The sequence below is a fragment of the Symphalangus syndactylus genome, chromosome 17 (genome assembly GCF_028878055.3).
Source record: "Symphalangus syndactylus isolate Jambi chromosome 17, NHGRI_mSymSyn1-v2.1_pri, whole genome shotgun sequence".
Classification (NCBI taxonomy): domain Eukaryota; kingdom Metazoa; phylum Chordata; class Mammalia; order Primates; family Hylobatidae; genus Symphalangus; species Symphalangus syndactylus.
This window is the reverse complement of record NC_072439.2, coordinates 16,221,827-16,238,840: the sequence shown is the minus strand read 5'-3', so window position 1 is coordinate 16,238,840 and position 17,014 is coordinate 16,221,827. Positions and strand designations below refer to the sequence as shown.

General features: G+C 53.8%; 1 protein-coding gene across 1 annotated transcript in view; it reads right to left on the bottom strand.

Annotated features, from left to right (window-relative positions):
• Window positions 1-17,014, bottom strand: part of SYMPK (symplekin scaffold protein) — a 46,456-nt gene that overhangs the window by 6,441 nt on the left and 23,001 nt on the right. Inside the window, exons 10-21 of the mRNA XM_055249452.2 lie at window positions 15,420-15,574; window positions 13,336-13,486; window positions 9,509-9,713; window positions 8,193-8,343; window positions 7,112-7,347; window positions 5,982-6,063; window positions 5,655-5,768; window positions 4,372-4,519; window positions 3,305-3,465; window positions 1,905-2,013; window positions 1,513-1,613; window positions 899-989 (exon numbers count right to left, since the gene is read on the bottom strand). Coding sequence (XP_055105427.2) covers window positions 899-989; window positions 1,513-1,613; window positions 1,905-2,013; window positions 3,305-3,465; window positions 4,372-4,519; window positions 5,655-5,768; window positions 5,982-6,063; window positions 7,112-7,347; window positions 8,193-8,343; window positions 9,509-9,713; window positions 13,336-13,486; window positions 15,420-15,574 — 1,704 coding nt within the window. The remainder of the gene's footprint in view (window positions 1-898; window positions 990-1,512; window positions 1,614-1,904; window positions 2,014-3,304; window positions 3,466-4,371; window positions 4,520-5,654; window positions 5,769-5,981; window positions 6,064-7,111; window positions 7,348-8,192; window positions 8,344-9,508; window positions 9,714-13,335; window positions 13,487-15,419; window positions 15,575-17,014) is intronic.

Here is a 17,014-nt window from a genome sequence, read left to right as displayed (position 1 = left end):
TGGCCGGAGCCTTCTGCTGTGTGGGACCTGGGGGAGTGGAGGGGAGGAGGCTGGTGGAGTGGCTCTTTGCTGCTACTATTTTGATGGTTCCAGAGCCACCTGTGTGTGTGTTTTAAACCACCAGGGTCTGCGTGGAACAGACATCCTCCATTTTTTCTCTGGCACCAACCACCGGGGTAAGGGCGAAGAATCCCTTGCTAGTTTTCCTAAGTTGAAAGTTTTGCTTTTCTTTTCTTTTTTTGAGACGGAGTCTCGCTCTGTCGCCCAGGCTGGAGTGCAGTGGCGCCATCTCTGCTCACTGCAAGCTCCGCCTCCCGGTTCACGCCATTCTGCCTCAGCCTCCCAAGTAGCTGGGACTACAGGCGCCCGCCGCCACGCCTGGCTAATTTTTTGTATTTTTAGTAGAGATGGGGTTTCACTGTGTTAGCCAGGATGGTCTTGATCTCCTGAAATTGTGATCCACCCGCCTCGGCCTCCCAAAGTGCTGGGATTACAGGTGTGAGCCACTGTGCCCGGCCTCACGTTTTCTTTTTGACTGTGTCAAAACAAAATGCCCCTGGCCCACAGCTTGAGGGATTCAGGCAAGATCTGAGGAGGGGCCAGACTGGAGCCGGGCCTGAGAGGGGCTGGTGTGTGGCCAGATCCTAAAAGGGAAGACGCTGCTGGAGCCTCCACCCCCAGCTCCACGGTCTTGCCCCTGCTGTGAATGAAAACATCATACAAACATCCCGGAGGGTGGCCTGGGAGCTCCGGGACACATGGAGATGTCCAGTACAGCTGGTGTCCCAGGGAGCAGGACGTGTCCTCTCTCCCTGAGGGGGGACGCCTGCACCTTGCCTCCTGCCCCAGCACCTGGAGTGGGTGGGCCTCTTGATGGGGAGGAGGCTGCATCACCTACCATGCTGGGTGCCCAGCAGGCGGTTGAAGACTTCCTTCACCACGATGGGGTTGAGTTTGATGAGTTTAGGCAGGGCCTGGATCACCTCTTTCTACAGGGAGAAGGTGGTGGGGTGGGGGTTGAGTCAGGTATACCCTCATTTCCCTTCTAGACAAGCCACCCCTTCTGCTCGCCCTGGGGAGCTGAGGGCAAGCTCTGGCTCACTGAGCCCCTCCTACCCTCACCACACCCTCAGCGCGGAGCTTTCTCCCCAGCTCTCACCCCATCTGAGCCCTCTGCATGTCACGTGTGTGTGCCCCCAAGAGGCATCCTGATCCTTGTCTGACAGAGGAGAAAAGCGAGTCTCCAAGGGGGAAGGGACCTGCTTGAGGTAGAGGAGGAAGCAGCAGAGCCACTGGCACCCAGGTGCCCATGCAAATGAGGCCAGGAGCTGCTCTGCATTTCCAGGGTACCCAGGTGTCAGCGGCTTCCATGACTTCTGACCACAGGAAAGGTGCCTTCTGCCCTCTGCTATGTGCCTCTGGCTCAACTGCTGCTGAAGCAACGTGCTGCCCTGCCCCTCCCAGTCCCACATGTCCCAGGTGGCAGGGACAGACGGGCCTCCAGCTCCATACCTTCTCCAGCCCATTGAGCACCGGGATGAGGAAGCGGACGTCTGGCAGTCGCTTGTGGTAGAGATCCCGGACCCGCTTCACCAGCTCCGGGGAGGGTGGCACTGCATGGAAGCAGCAGGAGGCACCGAGTTGGAGGCGGAAGGGAGCGTGGGGAAGGGTGGGCACCCAGGAAGGAGAAGCAGGCGGGTGTGCGGGAAGGGATGGCAACTTCACCGTTGGCTGCTCATGTGCAATTAGCACCACACTGTTCCAAATGGAGAAACTGAGGCCCTAGGACAGGCACAGACCCACAAGAGGTACGACTATCTGGGACCCAGGAGCTCGGATCCCCAGGGCCCAGGGAAGGCTAAGGAAAGGGAGGAAAGCCATGAAAGGTGGGTCTCCAGTGTCACCTTTGTCTGTGAGGCTATGCAGACATCGCGTGACCAGTGTCTCTGCCCCCTTGGGACAATTTTCCACCAGCAGGAGCAGCTCCGGGGAGTTCATGCCCATTCCTCGGATCTAGAGGCAGAGACAGGGATGACCAGACCCAGGGTGAGAGCTTAGGGGAGGCTCAGGTGTTGCCGGCAGGGTGGCTGCGGGGCATGCTGGGGCCCAGGGTGAGACTGGTGACAGGGTTTGGAGGGCGGGGGAAAGGTGGGGAAGGGCAGGAGGGTCAGAGGAACCTTGGCCTCTCCCTGCAGCCTCTCCGGACATGGGCCTGCTCCAGCTCTCAGCCCTGGCCGGGCTGTCCTCCTGCAGGCCACTCCTCTGTGGCTCAGACTTGACCTGACCTCGAATGCCCACCCTGGGCTTCACTCACTGGTGAAGATGTTTCTGGCTCCACCCACCCGCTTTGTGACTTGGTTTCTCACGTGCAGCTGGCTTGGCTGCGAGCCCAGACCAGGCTCCACCTGCTGCTGCGTCCTGAGCCTGCCCCGCGGTGAACACCAAACAGGAGCCAGGGTCGGGCTCCACCTTCGCCCAGTAACGTTTATGCTCCTGACGAAAACTGACTGTCTCTGCCCTCGAGAAGCTCACAGCCCCACCAGATCACTTTTCCGCAAAGTGAGATCACTTTTCCACAGTTGGCCCATCTTGAGAATGGGGCTAAAAATCTGTTTCCTCCTGACTACAAGCCTGTTATCCCCATTTTCCAGGAAAGGGCCCCACTGAACCCAAATGGCAGATAGGTGGGGATTAACATACAGTTCTCTCTCCAGTTTATCATGAAAATGTTCTGTAATCCAAAAATGTCAGGGGCAGAAAGAAAAAAGGTGGTTTCAAATCCTGCTGCAAACTGGAAGAGCAGACCTTCTAATCTCAGGTGCTAGTCTGTCACTGAGCTGCTTCTCATGTGGGCAGCCCTGTGCCTCCAGAGAGAGGGGCGGGAAGGACTTATGTTTATGTAATGACAGCTAGAGAGTCCCATTAGCAACACCGGGAAGGCCAGCTCATCAAGTGACAGTAACACAGAGGTTTATGTGCCTGAGTTCATGGACTCCTTGCATCAGCATGGAGGGACTGGAATGTCTTCCCCGTTTTTACTGACGGGCCCAAGGTCGCAGTGAGAAAGCAAGAAGTGAACGCCAGCCCAGGTCTATCAGCTCCAGGCTCCTAACTGCTGGGCCACTTGACGTTTCCTCAGGAGTGACATGCAGACCACCCACAAGCTACACAGCCTGGGTCGGCCCGGGGTCACCACCCTTCGGGCTTGGCACACTCTGAGGTGGAGCAGGTTGGGGAAGAGCTGGAGCTGGGGACACAGCCCTGCCCATGGGTGGGCAGGGCCTGGTGGGCTCAGGGGCCTCACCGGCTGCTCAATGACCCTCAGCACCGTCCGCTTGATGTCGGCGATGGCTTCAGTGTACACGGCCGCCAGCTCATGGATCAGCTTGTGGTTCTGAGGCAGGAGGGCCAGGTAGAGGTAGAGACACTGCTTCACTGTCTCCTCCGTCCAGGGTGCTGCCACCTCTGACAGGGCAGGAGTGGGCATCAGATTGGCCCACACTCTTCTCCAACCCCCTCGGACCCTCAGGAACTGTCCCTTCTTGGGCAGTGGAGCCGGGGAGGGCAGAGACAGGAGCCGGGGCTGGGGTGCTAATTGCTCTAGGGCAGGGAAATGGGGGGGACCAGGATGTCCCACCTCCAGCCTCCCCTGACTGCCAATACACAAGGCAACTAGAAGGATCTTTCTAAAGTGCGGTCCTGACCCTGTCCCTCTCCGGCTCCAAGCCCAGCCACGCCTGCCCTGTGGCCTCAGAACAAACCCCCAGCTCCCTGCCTCGCACTGTCTGCCAGGTGTTGTATGGGGTGGCCCCGGCCCACTGCAGCCCTGCTGCCCTCCATGTTGGTCACACATCCCTTCTAACAGTCCCGAGGGCCCTGGTTTCTTTGCCTTTGCATCCACCCTCCTCTTTGCCTGGTCCATGGCACCTACTCAGCTTCTGGGCCTCCCGAAGGCTGTGCGTCTCCTGGGAATGCTTCCTGGCACCTGGGCCGGGCCTCCCGTGCTGCCCTATCATGGCCCCAAGCCTTCCCATTTAATGGTCCATTTACTCGGGGTCTGAGTCTACCTGTCTGTAATCCTGGGGGACTCAGGGCTCTGCTGAGGGAACCTGCCTGAGATGGCCCTGCCTGGTCCTTCCTTGGGCCCCACCGATGGCTGGCTCTCCTTGTCCTCCAGATCTCTCTCCCTGACCCCCCAGGCTGGGCCAGATGCCCCCTACCCTGACTCCCACAGCCCCCAGGTGGCTGTCTCAGTCCTGCCTATTCCCGTCATTGGTGTCTGAGTGGCTTCCCCACTCATCCCCTCTGCTCGCAGGGCCCAGAGCGTTGACACAGCAGCGCTCAATATGCATCTGATGACCTGCGCCCAACCTGTGTCCTTGTCAGCTCCAAACAGCACAGACGGTGGGTTGGGGTGCACCAGGAGCTGCAGGTAGTTGAGGGCAAATTTCTCCACATACTCCCGCAGCTGCTCCTTCTCATACATGCGTTTGATGAACAGCAGGGCCTGGGAGCGCACCTGAGGAGGAAGATGGAGAAGGGCAGGGTCAGGGAAGAGGTAAGAGGAAGAACAGCTATTCCTGCGAGCATGGCAACACTCATGTGAAAACAAGCCCGAGGCTGAGAAGGGGCAGCCCAGCTGTTACCAGGGCCCAGGGCTGGTCCCCGGCGCAGGAGGCAGATATCCTGGCCAGGGCCGGACCCGCAGCACCACCTCACTGCCTGCCTCTCCAGCCCATCTGCCTGTCACTGCTCCTTGCCTTGCTCACTAAGCTCCAAGCAGAGGGAGAGCTCCTCAGTTCCTTAAAAGTGCCATTCCCTGCCAAGTCTCCCTAGAATGCCTACTGCCAGCTAAACCGTTTCACTCAGATATCATCTGCCGGGAGCTGTGAGGGCAGGGTCTGGGCCTGGGCACTCTGACCCCAGCAGCAACACATGGCCAGGGCCAGGGCCAGGGGTGTGCGATGAAGGTCTGCTGAATGAATTAAAACGCTACCAGGCAAGGGCTGGGGCAAAAGGCTGCAGGCAACGATGGGTCAAGGGCACTCTCAATCACAGCACGTGCACATCTGTCCCCTCTGTCTAGAGCACACCCAGCTACTGATTTTTCAGGTCTCAGCGTACATGTCCCCTCCTTGAAGGAAGCCTTCCTTGAAACACCTCCCCTGCCCACCCCACAACCAGATGGTCGGCCCCTCCCTCCCCAGGGCAGCCGCACACTGCTCTGCTCAGCTGCTGAGCACGCTGTGTCCTCACTGCTGGCTGAAGCCACACCGGCTCCCCTGCTGGGCTGGGCAATGCCCTCAGGCCCCGGCACAGGACTGGGCTGCACGAGGAGCCTGTGCTGGCCACCACACGTGGACAAAGAGCGAGAGTGGGACTGCCCTTCCCAGGAGGGCAAGCACACGTGTGTGTGTACACACTACAGGCAGACTCAGGCACAGTAACCCTGGTTTCTAGGCAGCTTGATGCCACTGAAAATGAAAATAAAACAGACAGAAACCCGGCAATAGCCGAAAAACCACTGAAAGAAGGGAATGGGCCCAGAGAAACTTGCAAGAGAGTGTGGAAGAGGTAGGGCTGGTTCCTCAGGATAGAGGTGGCCTCTGCAAGCTGCAGGCTGAGGGCAGCCAGGAAGTGGAGGAGGGGATCACCTTGTCCTTCTCATGGGAGCTGAGGTCGAGGAGGACATGCAGGTACTGGAACTGGCGGGACGGGCGCTTGAAGATCAGGTCTCGAAGCGTGGACATGCCCAGATAGGTGCGACTCTGCAGCAAGAGGAAAGGGACCCGAGCTCAGCCCACCTGAGTGTGCCTCTGGGCTCTGTCCCTCCTGCCTGCCTCTGATCAGGTACCTGGACAAAAGGGCCCGGTCCCTCATGAAACCCCCAGCCACAAGGTTTAGGCTGTGTGCCCTTCAGACCCCTCAGGGCAGGGCCCTGTCCCCTGCCCCAGGCTGCAGTGACCAGGGCCTGTCCTCACCTCATCCTCGCAGTACTTGCGGACCACCTCCAGGGCACTCTCTGTGATGAGTGGCGCCTCCAGCACAACCTTGGTGAAGATCCTGCCAGAGACAGAGGGAGGGCCATGGCTGCAGAGGAAGAGGCCGCCTGGCTCCCAGGCCCTGCTGAACTGTAGGAGCTTAGGGCCAGCAGGCCCTCCCTCAGGGGCTGCTTGTTCAAGCCCCTGGTTATAAAGCTTTGGAGGTGAACAGACCAGGGTTCAAAAGCTGGCGGCTGGATGATCTGGGCAGAGACTGCACCTCTCTGAAACTCATTTCTTCCTTTTGTCAAACAGGGATTCCTAACTTTATTCATTGAACATAAGAATGGGAGGGAATGATGGCGGGTGGAGAAGGGTGTGGGTATTTTAGATATGGTGGCCTCAAAAAGCCGCTTCGAAGTTATAGTTCAGTACACTGGTGGATGAGAAGGAGCCAACCACACATAGAGTTGAGGGAAGAGCATTCCAGGTGGACAGAACAAGAAGCACCAGCGCCCTGAATTTGGCACGTTTGAGGAATAGACAGAAGGCCAATGTGGCTAATGTTCGGGGGGTAAAGCCAAAGTGATTGGGTCACATAAGGCCTCATTGGTCACAGTAAGGAGGCTGTGTTTTATCCCAAGAGCAATGGAGAACCATGGAAGGTTCCTTGTGGGGAAGTAATAAAAGGATTTATATAATAAAATGTTCCTGGAGCTGTGTGGAGGACAGATGAGTACGCTGGAGGCCACGGATAGGGAGGAAGCTACAGAACCAACTCAGGTAGTGAATGGGGTATAGAGAAGTCTATCTCCAGGCCCATGGGTGAGCACTGTTATTTACAGATGGGAAAATGGCACAGAGGGGGAGTGACAAAGCCACTCAGAGCAAGCTTAGAGCAAGTGGCAGAGGTGGGGAACAGCTCAGGGAGTGCGACCTGGAGCCCACATGCAAAACTACAACCTTGAACGTGCCTCCAGAGGGGGAGGAGGACAGAAGACTTGGGATGGGTGCGAGGAAGACTGACTTGGGGGGTGATGAAGAGGGAGGTGGTCACAATCAGAAAGGGAGGGTGGCACCAGGAGAGGGAGCCTCTCAGGGACAGGAGGGTGCAGGGTCAGCCCCCTCACCCATCCTTCTGGTCTGGTTTCTCCTGCAGGCCAGAGAGCAGGCGGATGAGGCAGTCCTCATACTTGTCCAGGGAGCCCGAGGCACCCGCAGCCAGGTAGGCGTTGTACTCCTGGTAGAGCCAGGCGAAGGCCAGATCCAGGCGGGCCCGCACATCCTCCAGGATGAAGGACAAGACCTCCGCCTTCAGGCCTGAGTTGAACTGTGTCACCAGGCTGGCCAGGATCTTTATGCGGACCTGGTGGGAGGGTGAGCCAGCATGTCAGTGTAGGGTGGGCAATCCAGGGACTCCGCAATCGTGCCCTTCAACTCCCCCCACCCAGACGCAGGAACTCTCAGAGCAGACAAGGAGTGAAGTGAGGAAGGCCAGTCGAGGACCCTTATGCCCAGGAAGGTCCCGTTTGTGTGGCAGGGGGTGGGGGTACCAGGGTGGGGATCGATCACCACAGAATAAAAATGAGTTTCTAGGAGCAGCAATGTACTTAAATGCACAGAAAAAGATCCTCAAAGATTCCCCTCATTTGTGCCTTTGTCACCTTTGAAGAGAGGGATGGGGTGCAGGTGATGGCCACGGAAGAGTACTGGATCTGGATTCCCCGGAAATATTTTTCAGCTCAGGGAGTATGTTTCTATACTACTGGCTAATCAAAAATTAACTTCACAGAATGGGGAAAAAGTCACTTTTCCCCATTCTTTGAAGGTAACAGTGCCAGCAAGTGGCAGAATCAGGACAGAGAACCAGGTATATTTCTAAAGCTAAATAGTAACAGTAAGAACGTTAACAACCATGAAGAACCAAGACCACGAGAGCAGCCCTCACTTGCAGAGGCCTCCCAGCACCCGCCCTGTGCACGTGAGTGCCTGTGCTCATTGCACATATCCTACTCATCACCTGGGAGGAGCTGCCACTACTGTCTCTGTTTTATGGAGGATGGGAGTGATCTGGAGAAGCGGCTGTGGGCAGCAGAGCTGGGGTCCACAGCCAGGGAGGTTTGACGCCAGGGCCAGACTCTTCGCTGGTTGTGAGGTGGATGCTTGGGTAGAGGGACTGGAAGGATGGGGTGGGGGCTAGCAGGGGCACACCTGGGCTGCCCCGCTGCAGGCCACAGCCTTCTCAGCCCGCAGGATCCGCTTCACAGCGCCCAGCTTCATGGCTTCCACCTGGGCATCGGTAAGGGGCTTCAGCACGTCGCTGAGACGGAAAATTTTCTTGCGCCCACCGGCGCCTGCCAGCCTGCGTGCAAGAGCAGTGAGAGAGATGCAGTAACCCAGACTGCAGCATGGGCCTGTCTGGTGACTCTCCCAACTTCAAGGACTTGGTAGGCAACAGAGATGGCCCCCATCCCCATGCTGCCTCTCCAATTCCTCTGTGTCTCTGAGGCACAGCGTGGTGGTAGGTAAGAGGAAGGAAGAGGATGTTATTTTGGTTTTGCAGAGGGCATCTTACGGAAGGCTTCTGTGAGTGGGGATCTGAACGGAGGCTGGGACAAGACACACAAATGTCTGGGGGACCAGCTCTCCAGGCAAAGGCCCTTAGGTGGGAACAGGCTTGTGGGCACGAGTGGAGGAGGGGTGAGGGTAGCAGAAGAGAGCTCGGAGGGTAGCAGATCCCGCTCAGCTGTGTCAGTAAGACTTGGGGCTGGGCATGGTGGCTCATGCTTGTAATCCCAACACTTTGGGAGGCCGAGGCAGGCGGATCACGAGGTCAGGAGATCGAGACCATCCTGGCTAACACAGTGAAACCCCGTCTCTACTAAAAATACAAAAAATTAGCTAGGCGTGGTGGCGGGCGCCTGTAGTCCCAGCTACTCGGGAGGCTGAGGCAGGAGAATGGCACGAACCCGGGAGGCGGAGCTTGCAGTGAGCTGAGATCGCACCACTGCACTCCAGCCTGGGAGACAGAGTGAGACTCCGACTCAAAAAAAAAAAAAACTTGGGTGGCCGGGACTGGCTGGATTTTGTGGTGTGTAAGGGAGGTAATAATGGGGACAATGATGGTGACAGCCAGTAGCATTTACTACACATCAGGAACTATGCGAAATGCTTGACAATCACAATCACTTTTCACTGGAGTTATCTAATCTAGTTATCTAACCATCACCATCACCACAAACTAATTTAATTATTTTTTGATCCTTATGAGAAAGATACTATCATTATTCCAATTTTAGACATAAAAAAGGGTTTTTTTTTGTTTTTGTTTTTTTTTACAGGAAAGAAAACAGCAAAGGCTTAGTGGTTATGGCACTGACTCGGGAGTCAGAGAGAACCTAGTCCAGACTTCCTTCTGTCTGCCTCTCACTTACACACACACACACACACACACACGCACATGAGCTGAGAACCAGATCTTCAGGGCAGGGCTGCTGTCCTGCCCTAGCACCCAGAAGAGGACTCACCGGGGCTGAGTGACAGGGATAATGGGCTCTGGCCTCCTCTTGGCCTGCGGTGCCTCTTCCTCCAGAGGGGACATGGAGCTCAGGGAACCCACCACCGAGATGGCTTGGCCCTGGGCTGACAGGCGCCGCTTGATCAGGACGCTCTCCGTCTTCACCACCTTCTCCTCCTTGGGCTCCTCCTTGCACTGTTTGGTCTGCTCTACACCTGAGGGGGAGGCAGCAAACGGACACCCAGTGCGTCAGACCCACCTGATCCAACCCAAGGACCTCCTGTGTGCCCGGCTCTGTTCTGAGCCTTGTACACACAAAACCTTGTTTAAATCCACACAACACTGTCCTGGAGTGGGTATTCTTTTTATCCCCACTTTTCAATACAACTGAGGCTTAAACTAGAAATGCCATTCATTGCTGGGGAGAGCAGCAAATGGTACAGCCACTTTGGAGACATGATGAGCAGTTTTTGTTTTTTGTTTTTGTTTTTTTAGACTGGGTGTCACTCTGTCACCCAGGCTGGAGTACAGTGGTGCAATCAGGGCTCACTGCAGTCTTGACCTCCTGGGCTCAAGCAATCCTCCTGCCTTAGCCTCTCAGCCTCCCAACTAGCTGGGACTACAGGCGCATGCCAACATACCTAGCTAATTTTTTGTATTTTTTTGTAGAGACGAGGTCTCCATATGTTGCCCAGCTTAGTCTTGAACTCCTGGGCTCAAGCGATCCTCCCGCCTCGGACTTCCAAAGTGCTGGGATTGCAGGTATGAGCCACTGTGCCCAGCCCTCAGCTGTTTTTTTTGGAGACGGAGTCTCGCTCCATCGCCACGGCTGGAGTGCAGTGGCTTGATCCTGACTCGCTGCAGCCTCCACCTCCTGGGTCCAAGCCATTTTCCTGCCTCAGCTTCCGGAGTAGCTGGGATTATAGACGCCCACCGCCACGCCCAGCTAATTTTTAAATTTTCAGTAGAGACAGGGTTTCGCCACATTGGCCAGGTTGGTCTCGAACTGCTGACCTCAGGTGATCCACCCGCCTCAGCCTCCCAAAGTGCTGGGACTACAGGTGTGAGCCACCATACCCAGCCTGTAGCAGTTTTTAATAGCACTGATCACACCCTATGACCTAACGGTTCCACTCCTTGGTATATGCTCAAGACAGATGACAGCATGTGTACATGCAGAGAGTTGGACACAAATATTCACAGCAGCTTTATTCCCAATGGCCAAAAACTGGAAAGAAGCCACAGGTCCATCAATACCGGTGTGGATAAACAAATGATTGCATATTCATATAACAGAATACTACTGAGCAATAAAAAACCAACTAGTACCTCATACAACATGGAAGAATCTCAAAAATGTACAGCAGGCTGGGCGCGGTGGCTCACGCCTATAATCCCAGCACTTTAATAGGCCGAGGAGAGTGGATCACCTGAGGTCAGGAGTTCGAGACCAGCCTGGCCAACATGGTGAAACCCCATCTCTACTAAAAAAAAAAGAAAACAGCAAAAACCAAAAAATTAGCCGCGCATGGTGGCGGCGGGTGCCTGTAATCCCAACTACTCAGGAGGCTGATGCAGGAGAATCGCTTGAATCCAGGAGACAGAGATTGCAGTGAAACAAGAAAGTGCCGCTGCACTCCAGCCTGGGCCACAAGAGCAAAACTCTGTCTCAAAAAAATAAATAAATAAAAATAAACAAAAAAACACAAAAAACCATATGGCAAGCCAGAGAAACCAGACTTTGTGATCCTATTTAGTTTAGTTCAAGAATAGGTAAAACTAGGGCCGGGCGCAGTGGCTCACGCCTGAAATCCCAGCACTTTGGGAGGCCAAGACGGACGGATCACAAGGTCAGGAGATCGAGACCCTCCTGGCTAACATGGTGAAACCTTGTTTCTACTAAAAATACAATAAAATTAGCTGGGCACGGTGCCGGGCACCTGTAATTCCAGCTACTCAGGAGGCTGAGCCAGGAAAATGGCGTGAACCCGGGAGGCGGAGCTTGCAGTGAGCTGAGATCGTGCCACTGCACTGCACTCCACCCTGGGAAACAGAGCGAGAATCTGTCTCAAAAAATAAAAATAAAAAATAAAAAAATTAAAAAGAATAGGTAAAACTAGTCTATGGAGGCAGAAATCAGAACACTGGTTATCTCTGAAGTTCGATGCCCTGAGGCATCCCTGGAAGAACAAGGAGGAAATTTCTACAGTGGCAATGGTCTATAAATCCGAAACTTTTTGAGTCTCAACAAAACACAAGTGTAAAATTCCACACCTGGCCTCGTGTGATAGATGGCAGTCAAAACATCATTTCATGAACAAAATTATTAAGAAATATTACAGGTCCAGCGTGGTGGCTCACGCCTGTAATCCCAGCACTTTGGGAGGCAGAGGTGGGTGGATCACCAGGTCAGGAGATCGAGACCATCCTTGCTAACGCGGTGAAACCCCGTCTCTACTAAAAATACAAAAAACTAGGGCCAGGTGCAGTGGCTCACGCCTGTGATCCCAGCACCTTGGGAGGCCAAGGTGCGTGGATCACAAGATCAGGAGATGGAGACCATCCTGGCTAAGACGGTGAAACCCCCGTCTCTACTAAAAATACAAAAATTGGCCAGGCACAGTGGCTCACGCCTGTAATCCCAGCATTTTGGGAGGCTGAGGCGGGTGGATCACGAGGTCAGGAGATCGAGACCATCCTGGCTAACACAATGAAACCCCGTCTCTACTAAAAACACAAAAAATTAGCCGGGCGTGGTGGTGGGCACCTGTAGTCCCAGCTACTCGGGAAGCTGAGGCAGGAGAATGGCGTGAACCTGAGAAGCGGAGCTTGCAGTGAGTCGAGATCGCGCCACTGCACTCCAGCCTGGGCGACAGAGTGAGACTCCGTCTCAAAAAAATAAAAATACAAAATACAAAAATTAGCCGGGTGTGGTGGCACACACTCGTAGTCCCAGCTACTTGGGAGGCTGAGGCAGGAGAATCGCTTGAACCCGTGAGGTGGAGGTTGCAGTGAGCCAAGATCACGCCATTGCACTCCAAACTGGGTGACAACAGCAAGACTGTGTCTCAAAAAACAAAACAAAACAAAAAAACTAGCCGGGCGTGGTGGCACGCACCTGTAGTCCCAGCTACTCGGGAGGCTGAGGCAGGAGAATCGTTTGAACCTGGGAGGCGGAGGTTGCAGTGAGCCGAGATTGCGCCACTGCACTCCAGCCTGGGCAACACAACGAGACTCTGTCTCAAAAAAAAAAAAATCATCTATAATGACCTTTGAGCCAAGTGTGTAAGAAACAGAAATGAATTTCATATTTAGACTTGGGCCCCATCCCTAAGATACCTCATTATGTATATGCAAATATTCCAAATCCAAAGGTCTGAAATCTGAAACACTTCTGGTCCCAAGCATTTTGGATAAGGGATATTTAACCTGTATCTTGATCTGGGTGATGGTTACACTGGTGTGTTCACTTTGTGAAAATTGACTAAGGTGTATAATTAAGAGTTCTGCATTTCACTTATGTGTATTACACATTAATAGTACTGTTAAAACGGTGTAAAACTATGAAGCTCAGAGAGGTTAACTAACTTGACCAAAGTCATACAGCTATTAAGGGATGAGATCTGATTCAACTCAAACCTCAAACCCAGGTCTGTTGGATTCCAAAGCCCAGGACTTAAAAACACTAAGCCATCTATCTGTGGTACCTGTCATTATCTACACCTTAGCTCCCACATGATTTTCAACTGCACCGCGGGAAATTGCTCTTCCAGTAAGGAGAACCCAGAAGCCACAAGTGCCAATCCCTGGCCCAGGTTAGGGCCAGGACACACTCACCTGGTCCCAGTCCGGCAGCTGTCATCTGTGTGGCCATGAGCCGAGCCAGGTGCTTGATCTGGGCTTCCGTGCCTGCTGACTCCACAGGGGTGTAGATGGCCTGGAAGGAGGCTGGCATGGCCTCAGGCAGGTACACCATGCTGATGAGGACCTGTGGGATGCCCAGTGAGAGCCTCTCCTTAATCAACAAGCATTCTTTCCATGCCCATGCCAATACTGGGGAAATGGCAGTGCCTAAGACCGACTTGGGCCTGTTCTCCTGGAGCTCAGCCTCTTGGGGAAGTCACAGAGAAAACAAATAATTATACAGTGTAGTGCTTGAGAGAGGAACATGAAGCGCACTGTGAGCCACAGCAGGAGCCAGACAAGGCAAGGGCTCCCTGGGCAAGAAGCACCTAGGCTGAGAACTGAGGGGAGGGCAGGAGTCAGCATAATACAGGACAAGGTTTTGCGGTGGGAGGGGTGTGTATTCCCCGTAGAGAAACACCACGGGAGAAGGCTAAGAAGCAGCAGAGCTGGCACCCTGTCCAGAGAACCAAAGAGGCCAGGTGCAGTGGGTCATGCCTGCAATCCCAGCACTTTGAGAGGCTAAGGCAGGTAGATCACTTGAGGTCAGGAGTCCAAGACCAGCCTGGACAACATGGTGAAACCCCGTCTCTACTAAAAATACAAAAAAATTAGCCGGGCGTGGTGGCGGGCGCCTGTAGTCCCAGCTACTCAGAGAGGCTGAGGCAGGAGAATGGCGTGAACCCGGGAGGCAGAGCTTGCAGTGAGCCGAGATTGCGCCACTGCACTCCAGCCTGGGCGACAGAGCGAGACTCCATCTCAAAAAAAAAAAAAGAGGCACATTACAAACATATAGTATTTTATACTACAAATAGCAGGCATTTTTATAAATGTTGATGAGCAACTTCATGGCAAAACTGAAAAGATCGATTCCTAGTGTGTGATAAGACAAAAGGTAGAATGGCCAGGTGCGGTGGCTCATGCCTGTAATCCCAGCAGTTTGGGAGGCCATGGTGGGTGGATCACCAGAGGTCAGGAGTTCGAGACCAGCATGACCAACATGGTGAAACCCTGTCTCTACTAAAAACACAAAAATTAGCCAGGCGCAGTGGTGGACGCTGGTAATCCCAGCTATTCGGGAGGCTGAGGCAACAGAATCACTTGAACCCGGGAGGCGGAGATTACAGTGAGCTGAGATCGCGCCACTGCACTCCAGCCTGGGGGACAAAGCGAGACTCTGCCTCAAAGAAAAAAAAAAAAAAAGACAAAAGGTAGAACAAGTTAACAGAAGCTAGATCAAAGATGGCCGACTAAGGCAAGTGGAACTTAAATTTTACTTGAAGGAAGCTGGAGCCAGGTAGCAAGTGAGGGTTGGGCTTCAGGTGAAAAGGGTGGGCCTGGCCCAGGGTAAGTGCTGCAGGGGTGGAAAAGAGGGCAAGGATTAGGGAGAGAAGGAAAAGAGGTTCACTCCCAGGTTTCTGGTTTGGGAACTGGGAGGGGTCTGGAGAGGAGCGTGGGGAGAAAGTGGAAAAGTGTAGTTCTGCCACATGAGTCTGAGGTGCTCCTGGGACGTCCAAATGGAGGATGATCAGAAGCGGGTTGCATACCCAGGCCTGAGGCTCACTGATGTAGTCTGGATATTTGTTCCTTCCCAAATCTCATGTTGAATTATAATCCCTGATGCAGGAGGTGGAGCCTGGTGGGGGGTGTTTGGATTGTGGGGGCGGATCCCTCATGGCTTGGTGCTGTCTTCAGGATAGCGAGTTCTCACAAGATCTGGTCATTTAAAAGTGTGTGGCACCTCCCTGCCCCCCAACACTCCCTCTCTCTTGCTCCTGTTCTGCCACATGAGATGGCCTACGCCCCCTTCACCTTTCACTATGATTGGAAGCTTCCTGAGGTTTCCTCAGAAGCTAAGCAGATGCCAGCACCACACTTCCTGTACAGCCTGCAGAACTGTAAGCCAATTAAATCCCTTTTATCTGGAGGGGGTGGATGGTGTGAAGTGGAGGCAGGTGAAAGACCAAGGAGATCCTTCCTTCCTGCCCAGGGGGAAAACGCTCCCCACCCATCCTCACCAGATTAGCCACATTATCAGGCGTCAGCAGAGGCTGCAGAAACTCAGCCGTGATGTCCGTGTCTGACTGGCCGGAGATCTGCGCTGAGGCCTTCGAGGTCCCCGATGGGCCTGGCTCCAAGTCCTTGTCCTCATCATCCTCCCCTAGGTTGGGCTCTGGGACAAAGGAAAAGAACAAGATGCTGGCTATAGAGAGAGCAGCAGGCCCTCCATCCTCCCGGGGTGCCCAGGTGGTCCCTGCCTCTAGTCAGCCTCAGCAAACAGGAGCAAACAGCAGATGAAGATCCAGGCTGCAGCTCTGCCTCTGGAGCCAAAGCACTTTATGACCCTGGGCAACTACCTGACTCATCCTGGGCCTCAGTTCTCCTGATCTGGGAAATGGGAGTAAGCCACACCCCTGCAGCTAAGCTCTAAGAAGAGATTATTATTATTACTATTTTTTGAGAAAGTCTTGCTCTGTCACCGAGGCTGCAGTACAATGGCATGATTTCGGCTCACTGCAACCTCTGCCTCCCAGGTTCAAGTGATTCTCCTGCCTCAGCCTCCCAAGTAACTGAGATTACAGGTATGAGCCACCAGGCCCAGCTAAATTTTTTGTATTTTTAGTAGAGATGGGGTTTCACCATGTTGGCCAGGCTGGTCTCAAACTTCTGACCTCAGGTGATCCACCTGCCTCAGCCTCCCAGAGTGCCGGGATTATAGGCATGAGCCACCACGCCCGGCCTGGTGCAGTTTTTTAGAAGGCACTTTGGCAATGGCTATCAAGAATGTACCCTCGGTAGCTAAGGGCATACCTGGTGCTTAGACCTTGATTTCTGAAACTATTCCCCACTTAAAGGAAACCAGGTCTCCTTAAAAAGAAAGACTGATTCCAGGGCTGGGGCAAGGACAGTACAAGAGGAGTCCAGAACATCTTGTCATGCTAGTAAGTGAAATGCTCAAAACAACTTATTCCTGATAATAAGTGGGAAGAAGAGAAAGTTCTTCCTTACAGCAAAATGTCAACTAATAAATGTAGAAGGAAAATCTCTTTGGAGCCAGTATAGAATAACAGACTCAGGCAACAATCATCATTGGATGTTAAAACCACTGGGTGAGGCTGGGTGCGGTGGCTCAACCTGTAATCCCAGCACTTTGGGATCACGAGGTCAGGAGATTGAGACCATCCTCGCTAACACGGTGAAACCCCGTCTCTACTAAAAAAAATACAAAAAATTAGCCAGACGTGGTGGCAGGCGCCTGTAGTCCCAGCTACTCGGAGGCTGAGGCAGGAGAATGGCGTGAACCCAGGAGGCGGAGCTTGCAGTGAGCCGAGATTGCGCCACTGCACTCCAGCCTGGGCAACAGAGCGAGACTCTGTCTCAAAACAAAACAAAACAAAACAAAAAAATCACTGGGTGAACGTTTAAAGAGAAACATGTATTTTACATAGTTTCAAATATCTCCCCCAGCTTATTACTGACAAAGATAAAAATGGCACTTGACACTAGAGAAAGTTGGTTGATACTGTGTTGACCAAGCGTTCAAACTTAACATCTCCAACAATGGGACACCAAGTACCTCCTGATCCCATGTACTGAGGCAACCAGGGGATCA